The sequence below is a fragment of the Melopsittacus undulatus genome, chromosome 4 (assembly GCF_012275295.1).
Source record: "Melopsittacus undulatus isolate bMelUnd1 chromosome 4, bMelUnd1.mat.Z, whole genome shotgun sequence".
Classification (NCBI taxonomy): Eukaryota; Metazoa; Chordata; class Aves; order Psittaciformes; family Psittaculidae; genus Melopsittacus; species Melopsittacus undulatus.
This window is the reverse complement of record NC_047530.1, coordinates 91,850,696-91,868,868: the sequence shown is the minus strand read 5'-3', so window position 1 is coordinate 91,868,868 and position 18,173 is coordinate 91,850,696. Positions and strand designations below refer to the sequence as shown.

Here is an 18,173-nt window from a genome sequence, read left to right as displayed (position 1 = left end):
TTGGCTAGCCTGGGTCAGGTGTCCTGTCTCTCCTTCCTCCCGGCCTCCCCTCCTCCCTGGCAGAGCATGAGCTCAGAAAAGGCCTTGGACAAACCAAACATTTGAGCAGTAACTCAAAACATACTTGCTATCAGCAACCGTTCTCAGCCCGAAAGTCAAAACACAGCACTGCACCAGCTACCAAGAAGGAGAAAAAATGACTGCTACTGCTCAAACCAGGACAGATGGCCAGTGGTAGGAAGATGGTGTCAATACACCCTTTAGACCCTGCTGAGGAAAAGCTGCTTTGAGCAGGTCACCAGTTAACCACATCTGAACACAATCTGCTTATGACAACAGAGTCACTGTCCACTCACTTGTACATGTCATGTCACTGAAAAAACAATCCTGGCCATCAGATAAGCCTAAATAATCAACCTTGCAGAGCTCTTTGAAATAGTGCAGGGTTAATGAGGCAAATAGGATCTTTCTGGCCTGAGAGTCCCCTTCTGAGCTGTCTCATGTGCCCAGGTCACACCATGTTATCTCAGACATCCCACCATACTGTCAGATGTATGTGACTTAACTATCTAGCAAACAGAAATCCTCACCCTGGATTCTGTTCTGAAGTTCATCTGTGATTCAAACACCTAGTATCCATCCAGGAAGTCCTGCCCAGTAGTTAACCTCCCTTTGATTCTTCCGTAATCATTCTGTGTCCCTGTCAGGTGTGAAGAGACCTGTGGGGAGGTCATCTCCTGTTCCAGGCTTGACAGTTGCCTTAGTTTTACTTCATAACATTACTCCAGGCACCTCTTAACATTGACTGCCATCTCTAGCAGCCGAAACAGTCTGTTCTGTACTACTCTCTTCTTTCTGAACTGATGCTAATAATGACTTTACCACTCTCAGCTGATGCTAACTTCTGATAGTGTTTAAAGCACTAGTTTTTCTGACTGTAATTTTTATGTGACATAGGTCTTAAAGCACTGCTGTTGTGGGCTGCTGAGAACAACTCTAGAATAGAATTTAGTAAATGGGTGTTTGAGATGTGTTTCAGGCTTGGGTGTAAAGGTATAACCAGCAAGTTTAGTTCTGTAGGGTGACCAATCTCACATTCCACCACTGAAAAGATTGTTGTGTGTAGGGATGTAAAAGGGGGGAAAAGAATGGGGAAGAATATTGAGGAAGCTGGAAATTATTTTTGGTAATTGGTGGGGGTTTTTTTTCAGAGGTGTTTTGTTTTATTTTTAGGATGGAGAATCTTTATATCAATCGCTTCATGCACATGTTCCAGTCCTCCTGGAGTGATTTTGCAGATTTTGAGAAGATCTTTGTCAGAATCAGCAACACAATCTCTGGTGTGTTTATCAGCATTTGTTCATGTTTCCATCATAGAATTACTAATTAGTTGTATATATCTGATTAGATTAGCAAGTGGCTTAACCACACTTCTGGTCTCCCATGATTTTTCATAAGCAAACTCTAATTTCAGACTGCTGATCACAGTTGCAGCCTGCAAGAGCAAAAAGTGAAGAACTGGCATGAATTAAAATCTCTGGGAGTTGCTGAGTGGCGTCGTCTGCCCTGAGCCATACTGGAGTTCAGCCCAACTGCGCATCATAGTCCCTTTTGACCTTTAAAAATGTATTTTCAGAAATGTGCAAGTCCCATAGGACAAGTTTTCATAAGTATTTTGCATCTAAACCTAGAATAGCTTAGTGGAAGTGCTTTTCAGAGCATATTAGCTGTTAAGGCATTTTTTAAAGTTTGATAACATATGTCCCACTTCAGCCATCTAAATACATGGAAAACCTCAAAAATGGCATGTTTGGAAATGTTCTCTGCTAAAGGCAAGTACAAGGGTGACTCCTCCTGCCTCTTACACAGACCAGATCAAAGGCTGTTGCCTAACATCCCAGCCATGTGCTCAGTCATGGTTGCGCTGCTGCTAACAGTCCCAGCTTCTCAGTGCTGTCCCAACACAGGCAGGGTACCACTACCTCAGTTCTGCAGTCATAACCGCACCTGTAGCTCCTCTCAGTCAGTTCTTATGGGCCATTTGTGTCAGTGACATGGGCAGCTCAAACACTTTTCAGTGGTAATTTTTTCCCAATGGTTGTCACTTTAGCAGAACTCTTTGCAGGCATGAAAGTCTATGCTGTTAGACCAACAGATCTGGGGACGGGTTGCAAAGAGAGAATGACCTGGAAGCTGTAACTTACCTGCAGCCAGGATGGGCCACCAGACCACAGCCTGAGGAACCATGATACTTCTTGAAAATTAGTGTTTGCTTGGCCTGAAAAGGCTTGTGACATTTATTCAAAATTATATCTCTTTTCAAACATGTGTGAGAATTACATGGGTTTTTTTTGTGTGTGGATACTGCATTAAATACTGTACTTGCCTTTTCATACTCGTATCTTCTTACTAGAATACTACGTCCCTCTCTGAGTGTGAATTTGACTTTTGTATTCTGAGATATTCAGTTTCTGCAGTATCTTTTGTACTGTTAAAAACTCCATTGATGTAGTATTAACATATCAAAGACGAAACATTTGTTTTCTTTAACCTTTTTCAATATGGAGATCTTAGCAGTTACTTGAAAACCCCATAAAAAATGTGCACACACACGGGTTTTGAAGTTCATGGTGTTATTTCTGTAAAGCAAGGCTGGGAAGCCTTTGATTTCTGAGCCAGACCCAATCTTCTGCTGTTAAAATACAGTACAAAATGTACATCAATCCCCATGGTTACATTATTTTACTTTTTTTTTACGTATTATTTGATAGAATAGATATACAGGTAGTATAAACTCGTTAATGTGTGGCTCCTCAAATATGTGTGAACAGCCTGTTCAGACTCTGCAGAGGAAAATACTTTTCCTTCCTGCTCTGGAGTTTTTTTCCTCTTCAGGCTGCCTAAGGATCAATTAACAGAAATAAAAGTAATTTCTGTGGTCTTAGCTATAAAATAAAGCACACAAGGTGGCCAGAGCTAATAAAAACTGATTAAAGCAATTTGCTACATTTAATAAGATTGCTTCATTAAGTACTTTTAACACAAGACTTAGATCTACAATTAATTTAATTGATTACATTTTCGTACTCACAAGGAAAAGTCCAATTATGTGAGTTTTATCTGAGATCAACGACTAACATTTATGTTAATGGAACTCTGCACCTGCGTATTTGTAAGCCTTGGAAGAGACAGGGCTAATGGAGAAGGTGGTTCAAGGTGTTTTTCAGCAATGCAGTTTCTGTCCAAGTAATTTTTTGCTTGGTGTAGACTTCAGATACAGCTCCAAACCCATTATACCACTAACAGAGATGATGTAAATGTCAGCTTTAAGTAAACTTAACTTTTTTCCACTCTGTTAGAAAGTATTATAATGTTGGCATAATTTAAATTATCACTGCATTCCTTCAGGCGTATCTTTTTCATCTTTTCACCCTTTGTAGAAAAACTGCTTTTGGAAAAACTTCTGCCTTGTCTGAAATTAGGCAATAGTGGAAAACTTTACTTGTTTCATTTTTCCCATGAAGACACCAATGAGAATTTTTACATTAATCACATTTTTTCAGAAAATGACATGACATGAGCAAACAGAACATTGCAGTTGTGGAAAATATCCAGTGGTACTACATGTGTAACAATAAAGAGATGGAATAGCCAAGACTAGCCTTTTCACTAAGAAGACATGTCAATTTGGGTTTATGTTAGCAATTGAAAAATAAGCAGAGGTAAAAAACATGTTAAACAACAAAACAGTGCATGAGGGAATGAGGAGTTTTATTGAGTCAAAGTCAAAACCCTTCCCCAAGCAACTCCAGCTAAGATAATTGCTCCAGCCACTGCTTTCCCTATCCATGTTGCTCTGTATTTCCCTTCTCCTCACTATGCCACCTTTTTTGGATTGATCCCTCTGTACTGCATGCCCTGAGATCTGAAGAGTGAGGATTTTAAAACATCATGGAAGCCCTGAGAAGGTGGTCTTCAGAGAGAGTATTTTTATAGGCTTGAAATATTTTGCTCCTTATTGCTTCTGTACACTAAATTATTATCAATATAATCCTTCTTAAAGTGAAAAACAAAGTTTACATTGTCCATATAACCGATTTTTCTTAAAATTCTATGGCACCTTTTTAATCTTTTTCTTGCTACTTTCTTTAGTCAACATTGCAGTAGAACTACGAAAAGGTGGGAGGAAAAGGGGAATTTCGCAATGCAGTAGGATATTGATGTAACACAGATATTGATGCTGTAGTCTTGATTTTCTTTTAGAATATGTGATGCAGCACTGGAAGGAAGATTTTATGTTTGGCTACCAGTTCCTGAATGGATGCAATCCTGTGCTGATCCGGAGATGCACAGAGATACCCAAGAAGTTGCCTGTGACTATGGATATGGTAGAATGCAGTCTGGAGAGGAACCTAACCCTGGAGGAGGAAGTAAAGGTAAGGATCTAAGTCAGGTGGCTGCAGTGATTACAAGACGGTGGAGTTCAAGATCCTCAGGGCAGTGAGAAGGCATGAAGCAAAATCATTGCCCTGGACCTCAAGAGAGCTCTCTATTGGACGCAGCAGCCCCAAGTCAGGTGGTTTGCCTAAAGGTGCTTGCTGTCTCAATGGCATCATCCCTGCCTCTTCATGAGCAAAATGATCTTTAAGGTCCTTTCCAAGTCAAACCATTCTATGATTCTATGAGCAAGGGTGGGCCAGTGGCTACTCATAACCACAGGGTACAAGTCAGCCTCTGGTCAAAAGTTCCTGATCTTTGTTCTGAGCCTTGTTGCCTACACTCTGTTAAAACACATCACAGAAATAGGAGAGATCATAGAATCATAGAATAGTTAGGATTGGAAAGGACCTTAAGATCATCTAGTTCCAACCCCCCTGCCATGGGCAGGGACACCTCACACTAAACCATATCACCCAAGGCTCTATCCAACCTGGCCTTGAACACCACCAGGGATGGAGCATTCACAACCTCCCTGGGCAACCCATTCCAGTGCCTCACTACCCTCACAGTAAAGAATTTCTTCCTTATATTCAATCTAAACCTCTGCTGTTTAAGTTTTAACCCGTTACCCCTTGTCCTGTCACAACAGTCCCCAGTGAAGAGTCCCTCCCCAGCATCATGCTTCTTTTTTCCCCTCCCCAGCAAGGAAACATTTTCATTGTGGACTATGAGCTGCTGGATGGTGTGGATGCCAATAAAACAGACCCATGCACAATGCAGTACTTGGCTGCACCCATCTGTCTGCTGTATAAGAATCTGGAGAATAAAATTGTACCTGTTGCAATCCAGGTGGGTTTATTGTTGGCTAAAGGGACACATTGTCACATTGCTTATTGTCTCATCTTAAACATGAATGACTTGGAGTTTTGTATTCTTCTTACATCTTTCAGCTTGGTCAAAATCCTGGGCCGAACAATCCCATATTCCTTCCTTCAGATGCTACATATGATTGGCTGCTAGCTAAAATCTGGGTTCGCTCATCTGATTTCCACATCCACCAGACAGTGACCCATCTCTTACGGACACACTTAGTCTCAGAGGTGTTCAGCATAGCTATGTTCCGGCAGCTGCCTGCTGTACATCCCCTCTTCAAGGTTGGCTCTTGCATGAATGGATGTATGTGGGTCAGGGTGGTTATCACATTAGTTTGACAAACCAAAAGGAAGTCCTAGTGATAGCTCATCTGAGATAGCTTGGTTGGCTGCCTGGCAAGGCAATGTGCAACTAAGCCATCAGGACTTCCAGGACTCAAACTTTACACATGGTTGCTGTTGAATTCAGAGAATTTGATTTCTTTTATTATTTGTCCAATTTCACAGCTCTTGGTGCCACACATGCGCTTCACAATAGCCATCAATACCAAAGCCCGAGAACAGCTTATCTGTGAATGTGGTCTTTTTGACAAGGTAAGTAATCCCTTTTGTAAATCTTCATTATTCTTTATTGTTCCGTATGTGTTTTTATCCTTTAATCATCACATATTGCCTTGTTTCTTGACTTTTCTACTGAAGGGCAAACATAACTAATGCCACCTGAGAAACTGCACACAGAACTGGTGCCTTGCTGTTCTAAAGATGTAATCCTTTACCTCTTCTCTATATAGCCAATTCAAAACTGGCCAATGTCAGTAGTGAGTCAGTATCTCACTCATAGCTGATGTGGCTTTGGGTATGAATAAAGGAGTGCAAGTTAACATAACATGCGCGTACTTTCCTGCACATGTATGCACACAGTTAAGTCCCCATTTTTTTTTAAGTATGCATTTATCTCGGGGCAGGGTGGTGAGCAAAAGAATTTGTGATTGCAAGAGAAAATTTGTATCAGAGGAAAACATAGAGACAAGATAGATTTCTAAGTCCACAATTTTACTGCCCACAGCGTGTAGATCCAGCTTTTCTTCTTGAATTGCCATAAAAAGCAGATCTGCAGATCTGCTAGGGTTAAAACTCAGCATTGTCTGAGACAGTGAAACATAGTCATACATCATGGACTCCAGTGCAGCTCATAGGTCAAATATAAACATCTAAATCTACCTGCACTGGTCTTTAATATGTACCCAGCTCTTCCTCCCTTGGCTACTGAGGAAATGGCATGCTGTATCTAGGAACCACAGCAGGTTGGCACACAGCAGTCTCTGTCACAACATGATAATAGGAAATGGGGAGCCTGGGGAGGTTTCAGAAGTCCTTCCAAAGAGGGAACCTGTGTTCTAGAACAACTCTGTCCCTCTTACACCAGACCAAAAGTAGCTCTCATGCTCCATAGTTTTTCACCCAAGGAGAAAAGAGAGGTTCAAACCAGGCACCTTCCTTGTCTTCTGTATTCCACTGCTGACTATGGAGACCCGGCAGGCACTCCCATCCCTTTGAACAGAACCATAATGTCTGTACCCCATGCATATGGGATGAGTGTATCAATAACACCTGCCAGAGGGGATCCTGGAGTTCCTGAATATGTTGGTTCCAGTGTACAAGAACAACCAGCTGGAGGACAGTAAGTGTGAGCTGACTACTGCTACAACACTAGCATCATATGATAGAAAAGCAACATTTGGGAGCTTTTGTGCAGTGATTATCCAAAGAGTATTGCAGTGCTGTTTGTTATGGACAGGCTGTGCTTTCCAAATGTAATATATATTGAAACCCTGGGCAATCCTCATTAGTAGCCACCCAGCAGGATTGATCTCCTGGCTTAAATTCCAGGGTGGCCAATGGTAGCCTGCATCCCTAAACGCTCTCCTAAACCACTCTGAAGCAGCAGTGAGTAGTTTAGCAAAAACCCTGTTCTAGCACACTGCTGGATGCCTTTCTACACACACATACCGGTTCTGGAGTGTAGGGTTGGCAGAAAGTGCTTTGGATTAAATACTTTGATGTTTCTGTACCTTATTACTGTATTCCATTATAAGCAGGTGCTCTACCTATAGAGAAAATGCAAATATTTAGAGTGATTCATGGGAGAGGTATGAAATCATAGAATCATAGAATAGTTAGGGTTGGAAAGGACCTCAAGATCATCTAGTTCCAACCCCCCTGCCATGGGCAGGGACACCTCACACTAAACCATATCACCCAAGGCTTCATCTAAACTGGCCTTGAACACTGCCAGGGATGGAGCATTCACAACCTCCCTGGGCAACCCATTCCAGTACCTCACCACCCTCACAGTAAAGAATTTCTTCCTTATATTCAATCTAAACCTCTGCTGTTTAAGTTTTAACCTGTTACCCCTTGTCCTATCACTACAGTCCCTAATGAAGAGTCCCTCCCCAGCATCTGTGTAGGCCCCCTTCAGATACTGGAAGGCTGCTATGAGGTCTCCATGCAGCCTTCTCTTGTCCAGGCTGAACAGCCCCAACTTTCTCAGCCTGTCTTCATATGGGAGGTGCTCCAGTCCCCTGATCATCCTCGTGGCCCTCCTCTGGACTTGTTTCAACAGTTCCATGTCCTTTTTATGTTGAGGACACCAGAACTGCACACAATACTCCAAGTGAGGTCTCACAAGAGCAGAGTAGAGGGGCAGGATCACCTCCTTTGACCTGCTGATCACGCTTCTTTTTATGCAGCCCAGAATACGGTTGGCTCTGAATTCAACATGCACAGATGCAGCAGATCTCTGCAGTTCAGTACTTGTTTGTGTGGAGATGTGTTGTTCTCCTGAAACACTAGATTCATCAGCATTTACAACACTGTCTGCTACGAATCTGGAAAGTGAATCATGGCACAAAGTGAACACAATCTCCTACTGTTCCTGTCCTGCCATTCTTCTTGCAGGCAAATGCTACTGGTGGAGGAGGACATGTACAAATGGTGCAGAAAGCAATGAAGGATCTGACTTACAGCTCCCTCTGCTTCCCTGAGGAGATCAAAGCTAAAGGGATGGACAGCAAAGAGGATATCCCCTACTACTATTACCGGGATGATGGCATTAAAGTGTGGGAGGCTGTAAAGAGGTAAGAGATCATAGTTCTAGAAATGGCTAATAAAGTCACTATCACAGAGACACAGCTTCATTTTTGTGGTCTCTGCTCACTTTGCTCTTTACCACAGCTGTGTGAACCTGGGCTGTTTAGTCACATGGTGCCTTTTCCATCCAGCATGTCTCATCTGAGAAAAACTTATAGTCAAGCACACCCTTGAAAGACTCTGAATTCTGGCTTTTTTTTTAGCCTTATTTTCTTGCATTCTGTATTTCAGAAGACCCTTTAAAAAATGTACTCTTCTATGGGATTCCACAGAGCTGAGTGAGTTGGAATTTAGCCCTACAAAGGGAATTTAATCAGCTTTTTTTTTTTTTGCTATGCACAAACTAGGAGAGAACCCATCTCCCTGACTGAGCCACGTGAGCTTGTCAGGATTCTTGTGGAGTGGAAATGTAAACTTACATGAGATTTGTGTTGTGAAACTCAAAAATTAGGCATCAACTGATTTGAGCAAAACTTTTCTTAAAATGCCTTAACAAGGTTCATGTTTAGTCAGGAAGGGCAGCTTCCTGAGTCAGAAGACATACTGCAAGGCTGCTCGACCACACAGATGTGGCTCCTTTTCATATATGAAACATTGCTTCAGAATAGGATGCTTCGTTTGTTTTTTATTTTACATTAGCATTCAATTTAACAAGCAAAGTATTTTGCATGGCATAAATTGTTTGCTAAATATGCAGCTGTTTCTGGTCACATGGCTTTTGAAAAACATGTTCATTAAAAATCAGATCTTTTATGTAAATAAAGTAGAATTTTTATAATGCAAACATAATGTTTAAAGTGTTGAGTACATCTCTGTTTTCTGTGTTTTGGCAAGGGGTTATCTTGCAGTATTTCCTGCAATTGCTATTGCCCATATGAGAGAAAAGGAAGTTATGACTTTTCTGTGGTTGTTTTCTTGTAGTCCATTTTTTATCCCTTTTCTCTTTCCTGTGTTTTCTTTGCTGATTGAGGTATGCCTTTTCAAATACCAGATAGTAATTAGTCAACTCAATTTAGTTTGACTGTTTGTGGGTGTTTACCCAGCTAGAGGAAGATGTTACACTGCCTCAACCTTGGCTGAGAGATTCTTCATAAGTGAATTATCGATTTTATAAAGATGTGAACAGTACCCTTTTGAGTGTGTGATATCCTGACCCATGACACCATGGTCATGCATGTGTCTTAAACTCTTGGTGTTTATGAAGTTGTTTGTCTGCCTCAGTAACAACTTTTAACTCAGTTGGCTAATAGAAACCACATTGACAGATTTGTACAATTCTCTGAATTGCAACACATTTATAGCTTACTAGGGGAGAAATCTGTATGGGATGACAATTCTTAATCCTATCAGTCATCTTCTACAGTCTAATGTTTCGTCCTATGGGTTGTCAAAATATTTAGCAAGAGATTATAAGTACCTGCAGAGTTAACAGAGTATCTCAGCATACCAGTTAATATCTCAGTTAACCAGCCATCCAGTCATGAAATGTAAATTTTCAGGAAACCAGGGTTACCTATTTTACTGCTTTCAGAACTATCTGTTATCTTAATGTTTTAAGAGCCTTTCTGAGTTAAGCTAGCCTGGGAAGTTTTTATAGAAAGAGGGATTTTGAGAAGAGGAACTGAATAGTGAAGAGATGTCTGCTGTATGCAGTGGGTGTAGGAGACAGCTCTAGACCTGTTCTTCCCCAAAAGAACTTCCCTGGGCCAATCCCGCTTTGGAATTTTGTGAAAAGGATGTGCAATAGGAAGGGATCAGCTATTTGAATGGTATTCAGGAGCATCTTTGGAATATCAGACAGAGGATGGTGAACAGTTTGGAAACCCCTGTTGATATACCAAAGGGAGTCTCTATTAAGTGAAGAAAAGGATGTAGATGTAATAACAGAGGTCCAAGCAGGAGTAAAGCCTCAAACAAGACAACAAAGTGCACAGGACTGTTCAGGGGATGCAGTGTGGTTCAGCATATTTTTGTTGGGGAAGAAAGTAATGCTGCAGTCAGAATTGAATCAGAGTTGGCTCTGTGCATCCACAGTGCTTGTGGGAAGGAGGTAGGGGGGTGTTGAGACCTGCTTTTGCCCTTCTCTCTTTCCCTGTGCAGCATCTGCCTCCTCTGAAAGATTGGTAGAAGGTCTTCAGAGAATGGCATTTTTTTTGTTTTATTCATTTGTTCTGTTCATTTGTTCTTGTGTCCGCAGTTTTGTAGAGGATGTCATTCACATCTACTATGAGAGTGATGAGGTGGTGTGTGAGGATGTGGAGCTCCAGGCCTTCGTCAAAGATATTTACGTCTATGGAATGAGAGGTGTGAAGTCCTCAGGTAAGATATGATGCCCCAGCCAGGTCTGCAGCTTGTAGAGTCCCTGCTGACAGCAGTGCTGCATGCGCAGCATACCTTGAACTGTTGGAGACCTTATCCCCATTTTGCCCAAAGATATTCAGTTTTATGGATGAGACCCTAGATCAGGCCCTTCCTCAGGAGACAGCTTCTTCCTTTGCCACAGATTCTCACAAAGATCTGGAGCAACTCATGTAATCTGTTTGTACACTGGGGACTGGTCCTTTGATCTTGTCTGCCCGTGCTTTAAGCATTAGGGGAGGGGCTGTCTGTATATGCTGTTGGAACCACCAGGCAAACTGATAGAAATCACTAGGAGCAGCAACCCCCCCGAATCCTCTCCTCAAAACCTTGCACCAAAGAAGAACAAATAAGGATCTTCCCAGGAGTATCTTGTTGCACTTTGCATTTGTTCATCATCTCTGTCATCATTGAGCTGTTCTTCTCTGTTCAAGAGAAGATACTTATCATTCTCTCCAATATATATTTTCCTTTGCTCTTTCTCTTCTCACTGCTTCTTGCCTCTTGCAAAACTTGGCTGTGGGAGTTCTCACCCATAGCATGGTTCTGTTTTCCCACCTGAGTTAACACACCTGAGTTAACACTCTCCAGCCTTTCCCTAAATATGTTTCTTTTTTGTTCCACTCCCATTTTGTCCAACCAGATTTTCAGGAATCTATACAGGTGCATGGGGATTCTTCATACTTCCTGACTGACTTCAGTCTGGAAACACCTGTTGGCCAGTGACCTGGGGCAGATGGCTTTGGCATCTCATGTACAAATGCTTGTGTGTGAGACCTCCAGGCAAAACTATGATGTTTCCTCTCATTACCAACATGCACTGGTATATAAGAGCTTCCTGTGCTCTACCTATCTGGAAAAGCAAAGGACTAGAGAACATTTTCTTGCTGTAAATTTTGTTTGTCTAGTTAAAAGTGTAGAAATGGCCTTGTAGTAGGAGCTTCATGTTTGACTTAAGCATCTTGGTTTGGGACAATGACTGAGCCTTTCCAGGACTACAGCCGGGGTGGGATGCTAAAAGCACAACTGGCGGCAGATCTGCCACTAGAAGTGGGAAACCTGACAGACATGCAGTATTCCTGTCTGCAATGCTGCCACCCCAAGGGCTGCGGCAGAGAGCAGTGGGACTTGGTTGGGTGTATAACAAATGAAAGGAGGATAAATGGGGGAAAGGCTGTTGCACCCAGGGCTCTCCCTCCCATCTCCATTCCTGCCCTAGGAGGGCTGCTCTGACTAGGAGCATGTCAAGCCCCTTTAAAGATGAGCACAGTGTGCTTACGATAGTAGGACACAGGATGGAATGGTGGCTGGCCAGAGCTACCATGTGCCTCTTCCCCCTCTCAGGTTGAGTTCACATCTGCACCAGGTTGGTGGTGGGGATGTGAAGTAGCTGGCACAGGCAGCTTGAGTAGGGGCAGCTCACCCAAGGTGCTGACAAGTCCTTGCATATCCTGGAACCTGTAGTCACATTAAGCTGGGACAGGGAGTACAGCACAGGACTGTGATGTAGTGGGCATAGGGGAGATACAGGCTTGGGGGCACTTTCACAACAAAATATTTCCCTAGTCCCTGATGTCTTGGGTTCCTATTCTCTTCTTTATAGCTCTGTTTGATTATTCCTTGTCAAAGACAGCTTTATGCAACTATTTCTGTTCCTCATTCTGTTGTTTCTCTTTCAGAAGTTCTCATTTCCTCACTTCCTGCTTGAGCAAATAAGCTCTCCCTGCACTCCTCCTCACAGTGCACTTGATTGCTGAGCCTCGGACCTTTATAAATAGAAGCACATGATCATTTGCTCCTTGGCATGTATCTTCCCTGCTTGCACTGCAGACTGAAGAAAAAGGGAACATCTGAGGCCCCTGCTCTGTGGACAATCTGAGTTCCTTGCTGCAGAGTAGGTAGGGTGTGAAGACAGGGATACAAAGTTTTTCAAAGGTATAATTATATTTTGCCTTTCCCTTAAGCAACATGATATATTTTGCAAATAGTGGTCACAAGCCTATATTAAGTAAGGCAGGATCACTCTGTTTTTATGTCTGGACACGCAAGATATGTAGAGGTTGAGCAGCTCCTATTAGACCACACAGCAAGATTCAGAAAGACAATGTGCTGCTCTCAGTGACTGCTGCACAATTATCTAATTTGTGCCTTTTGAGTAGCTGATTACTACTGGGTAGCTGGGTTACTAAAGCTTTTCTTCTGTCTCCTTTAGGATTTCCTAAAATGATCAGGACACGAGAGAAGCTAGCAGAATATCTCACAGTGATAATATTCACCACATCGGCCCAGCATGCAGCTGTGAATTTTGGTCAGGTAGGAATTTCTGGGAAGCCTGTTCTTTCTGGGCTGGGAGGTCCATCTACCAGAACAAGGTCTGAGAAACCTTTTTTAGTAGATGAAAGACGTTACATTACTCTGTCTGGTCAAAATAACTACAGAGCCATCTACAAATCCACATTAAGCCTATAGAAATGGAAGATGAGAACGGCATTTTGAGTCCTAAATATGCATCGAAGTTCAAGATTAGGAGTTCTAACTTGTATGTTTTAGTTTTAACGATTTTATAATGGGGAACAATTTTTTAAGCATTTAAGTGAGTTGCTAAGATGCCTTTCAGAAATGCTGAAGAGTTCAGGTGAGAAAAGGCTGAGGGTAGGAGATGGTCATGCAATGGAGAGAACAGACTGAGAACCGTGTAAGTATGGCATGCAGCTGAAAACCGGACTTCCCTCAGGCAGGACAGAGAATATGTATGAAGGTAATAAAAAAATGCTTGGAAAAGAAAGAATTACTGTAAAATGCAACGTCTCAGATGGCAGCAAAACTCAGTGTCATATCTGAGGCAAAATAAGACATCACCGTCCCACAGCATTGAAGCAGGCCAGAACTGATTCTGAGTTCCCAGCCTGGTGCTCATACATGCCATATTTCATGATGAACCACTATCCTTTGCCTCTCTTACTGCCTGACCACAGTACTGCAGGCATGTTCTCAGAGCAAATTTTGCAGGAAAAAGCAACTGGAGGAAAGGATGTTTTATCAATTACAGGCTTTTTATTAGAGATCACCTCAGATTAACATGAGACCTTTGTTTAATAAAATAGCTAACTCCTTAACCTGGCTGGTGGATCTGGACTGTGATATTAGTTACTCTCATTTAGAGAACCCAGCTCTCTCCTTTGTGAGATCCTGAGCAAGACAGTAGAGACTTCCTTGTCTCCTTCAGTACTTCTCTAGACCATCTCTCTGTTCTTTAGTCTTCTGTTTCTCTTTTAGCCTTCTCTTTCTGAGAGGCTCATGTTACAGAAGCAGACTCCCTGGTGCCGAGACTCCTGATTTTCTTTGCAGTGTTCCAAAATACCAGCCACTGTATCTTCTCGCTGTGCTCTTTTGCAGTATGACTGGTGTTCCTGGATTCCCAATGCCCCACCAACAATGCGCTGCCCTCCTCCAACAGAAAAGGGGACAGTCACCATTGAGCAAATTGTGGAGAGTCTGCCAGACAGGGGACGTTCTTGTTGGCATCTTGGAGCTGTTTGGGCCTTGAGCCAATTCCAGGACAGTGAAGTAAGTAAACTTAACTGCTCTGGGTTGTGGAGATATAGGTGAGATCATGAGGGCCATGGCACTAATGGACTCATGATATTGTTGTAGTGCTTCTTTGTGCTTGAACATGTTTGCCTTTCTGTGGAGATGGGTCAGTTTGCCCTTATTCTGCTAGATACAAACCAGCTCTGAGTGAGAAGTTGTATTTTTCCTCTGAGACTGGGTTTCAGCCAAAATGAACATTTCTAAACTCAAGCACAGTGTTGCTGAGTAAAGGATGCTGTTGTGGGAGAAGAGGGCTGCAGAGGCATAAGGGTTTTCTCCACTCCTTGCTCCAGCAGTGCTGGTGGAGAAGGTGCACCACCACTGTGTCCCCTTGTCCTGTCCCTTTAGAAAGTCTGCCCCCATGTAACATGCACTACAGCTTTGACTCTTGTCTGGCTGGTGTGGAGTGCAAACAAAACAAGCCTAATGGAGGCTTTGCAAGCATGATAAAATGAGGTTGTAGGTCCTTGGTTGTCCCACCCAAGGGCTTTGTCTGGATGTGTTTCCATCTTTAAATGGAAGATGATGGACAGAAGGCACTCCAAATGAAGTCTTCCTTTAAGAAGAAAGCAGATTTGAGCTGAGAACTTTGTAGAATAAGGAGTATCATGGAAAATAGTTACCTAAAGCAGGTAATGTAATAATGCCAGTATGCACATTGGCAATGTGGTATTCAGGGCACCCTTAGGGTCTAAGCTGACTAAAGCAACTGTCAAGTTGAAGTCTGAAGGACAGATTTAAGTTAACAGGAACTTCCCCTGTCACTAAAAGAAACAGTCATCTTCCTTTTTCATCTGCGGTTGTTCATTCCCCTCCCATGCTGTACTTTTCCATAGCAGCACAATTGTTTGAGTGGCTATGGAGAGGTCTGGCTTAGGAAGCTGATCTGGCTGACCACTAGCCTGAATGAAAGAGTTCATTTTTCAGTGGGTGAGCTCCCTGCAGGTGGAGAAGGTGCCACATAGACACGAACCAGCTCTACAGAAAGATGCAGGGATGGAAAGAAGCAGCCAGAGGGGAAGGGAGGATGGCACAGCATCTTTCTTTGGTAGTGCCAAATGTAGGCTAGCTTAAATATTGATAGGACTATTTTAATAGTAGCATGTGTAGGGCTCTGGGTGTTGCTCTGCTGGATGGCATAATATTGAAACATTGTAGCCTTTGCTTTCTCAAAGCCTGATCTCTTGGTTGTTTTTCAATCAGCTGTTTCTAGGCATGTACCCAGATGAACACTTTGTGGAGAAGCCAGTGAAAGAGGCTATGGCAAAATTCCGCAAGAATCTGGATGAGATTGTCAACGCCATCGCTGAGCGCAACAAGAAAAAGAAGCTTCCTTATTACTACCTTTCCCCAGATCGCATTCCCAACAGTGTTGCTGTTTAAGCAGATACTCAGAAGAGTTTAGAGGCATGTAAAGCTAATGATGCTTTCCTGCTACATATGCTTCTTTTCAATGAACTCTCAGAAATTGATAAGAAACCCAACCCCTCCATTACAGCTGATCCATCATCTATTTAGACTTTCCAAACAAAGCTGATTATGACTGATCTTGCAGGCAAAGTCTAGTTGACAACCTTCTAGGTCAAATTTGTTACAACTTTATTTTCCCAGTATTTATTAGTTAATCTTAGCATCAATATTCATGTTTCTGTTAGCTTTCCCTTGCCTGGACAAAACAATATAATCACAGATTCACTTATTCAATGAAAATAGTATCATAAGCAATAAGAGAGTTGCATCTTTAAAACCCTTCCTATTTTTAATACATGACACTGGTAATATTTGAAAATATGATCTTTAAAGTTTATGCATTATTTTTAATCTGATTAAAACAAACATTAAATATTTTCACTGCAACTGTGAATTTCCTCATCAGGATGAAGATAAAAACAGGACATTTTCTTAGCATAGCTGATGGGTTTTTATCACTTTCTTACAGAGTTCATGTGAAATGAGACAGCCTAATTCATATGAGAAGAAAAAATTGTCCCTATAATAAGCCTATATATTTTCTACATAAATCTAGGAAGGTTTGTTTCAGCCTCTGCCAATAGAGTTTGATGTCCTTCATGTGTACTGACAAATGTTTTGCTTAGCACAATGCCAAAAATAACTAGCAGTACTTATGCTAGATTTCTGTTTCATTGCTGAGGCTGCTGGATTTTGTGGACAGCTTCTTCTGGTTTGTGGTGGATAAAGAGGCTACTTTGTATAATGACAAAAGTTGTGGAGAAGGGTTAATTTGCAACCTCTAAGAGGAATATTTATATTTGGGGAGTTGAGCATAATTGGCATGTTCCACCTGAGGAAAAAAATTTAGTTTTGTCTGTTTTGTTTAGAAGCGATTGGGTTTAACTTCTTGGGCTCTGGTTAAAGTTGAGAGAGTCACTGAGATAATGGAAGCAAAAATGAGGTTTGAGAAATTTAAATCTCATCGTTTTATTAATAGTAGCCTTCCAGTATCTGAAGGAGGCTTACAGGGATGCTGATGAGGGACCCTTCATTAGGGACTGTAGTGATAGGACAAGGGGTAACGGGTTAAAACTTAAATAGGGGAAGTTTAGATTAGATATAAGTAAGAAATTCTTTACTGTTAGGGTGGTGAGGCACTGGAATGGCTTCCCCAAGGAAGCTGTGAATGCTCCATCCCTGGCGATGCTCAAGGTCAGGTTGGATGAAGCCTTGGGTGGCATGGTTTAGTGTGAGGTGTCCCTGCCTGTGGCAGGAGGGTTGGAACTAGATGATCTTAAGTCCTTTCCAACCCTAACTATTCTATGATTCTATTTTTACCCAGTATTTGTTCCTTGAACTAGCTTTGCCATGCTGCACAGTGTATTTTCTCAATAGGTAAGAAAGCTTCTTGTGCTAATAAACCAAAACTGAGCAAGAACATCTAGCTTTTATTTCTTAACTCAGTATGTAATGCTGTTTGTCTTGAAAACCTTGTAGGTATAAGCACAATGTGCTGTGTAGAGAAATGAAGCTCCTGTACTTTGAGAAACATAGTTACTTCTATTGTTCATGTGTGATTTGGAAAAGGATACTAATAAAATATATGTTCTTTCTGTTTCATATGAAACACGGGTGTGGAAATAGATCCTTTGCAGCAGATTGATTCCCTTTTTCTCCCCCCAGCTAAAGAATTTCAACAGAAATGTGGAAGATAAATGTAATTCCTCAATAACAGGAAGTGGTCTTAAGATTGGTGGATCTTTGTTTTACTGCAGCCCATGGGAAGTGATGACTATAGGAGCTGAGGCAGCAATTGTGTAGCAAGGGGGTATCAGGGTATCATTATATGTGTCAGCCATGAAAAAAAAAAGCTGAAAAGATAAAAGGTTTAACTTAAAGTAAAAAAAAATACAACAAGCTGATGCAATCTAGCCAACATTCCAGCTCCTGTCCTTCCCCCATGTACAGCGAATGTCCTCTTGCCTCAGCTTCCATATGATAATGATCTGCATAATCAAGTATCTGTATAGAAAACAAAACATGGGAGGAGAGGCTGATGGCTGTTCTCTTGCATCTATTCCTTCTGTTCTAGCCTGTGGACCTGGGATACAAGTAGGGTTAATGGGAGGCTTAGGGAATCGACCGTGCTATTGAAGGCTGATATTAGCAGTCTGGTTTACCTGCAGGATAAGCCATGTATAGAACTGGGGAGGCTAAAAGTAACACTGGCACCAGAAAGGAAGCAAATATATGCGAATAATGAAGTGTTTAGTTGGCATCTGCCAACCTCTTATGTGTGTCTAGGTT

At 42.0% G+C, this 18,173-nt stretch overlaps 1 protein-coding gene across 1 annotated transcript in view; it reads left to right on the top strand.

Annotated features, from left to right (window-relative positions):
• ALOX5 (arachidonate 5-lipoxygenase) overlaps positions 1 to 16,962 on the top strand; it is a 28,833-nt gene extending 11,871 nt beyond the window's left edge. The window contains exons 5-14 of the mRNA XM_005153894.3: positions 1,234 to 1,340; positions 4,264 to 4,436; positions 5,143 to 5,289; positions 5,391 to 5,594; positions 5,820 to 5,906; positions 8,274 to 8,452; positions 10,663 to 10,784; positions 13,036 to 13,136; positions 14,220 to 14,390; positions 15,618 to 16,962. Of these exons, the coding sequence (XP_005153951.1) occupies positions 1,234 to 1,340; positions 4,264 to 4,436; positions 5,143 to 5,289; positions 5,391 to 5,594; positions 5,820 to 5,906; positions 8,274 to 8,452; positions 10,663 to 10,784; positions 13,036 to 13,136; positions 14,220 to 14,390; positions 15,618 to 15,797 (1,471 nt within the window). The 3' untranslated portion in view covers positions 15,798 to 16,962. The remainder of the gene's footprint in view (positions 1 to 1,233; positions 1,341 to 4,263; positions 4,437 to 5,142; positions 5,290 to 5,390; positions 5,595 to 5,819; positions 5,907 to 8,273; positions 8,453 to 10,662; positions 10,785 to 13,035; positions 13,137 to 14,219; positions 14,391 to 15,617) is intronic.
• The last annotated feature ends 1,211 nt before the right edge of the window (positions 16,963 to 18,173 follow it).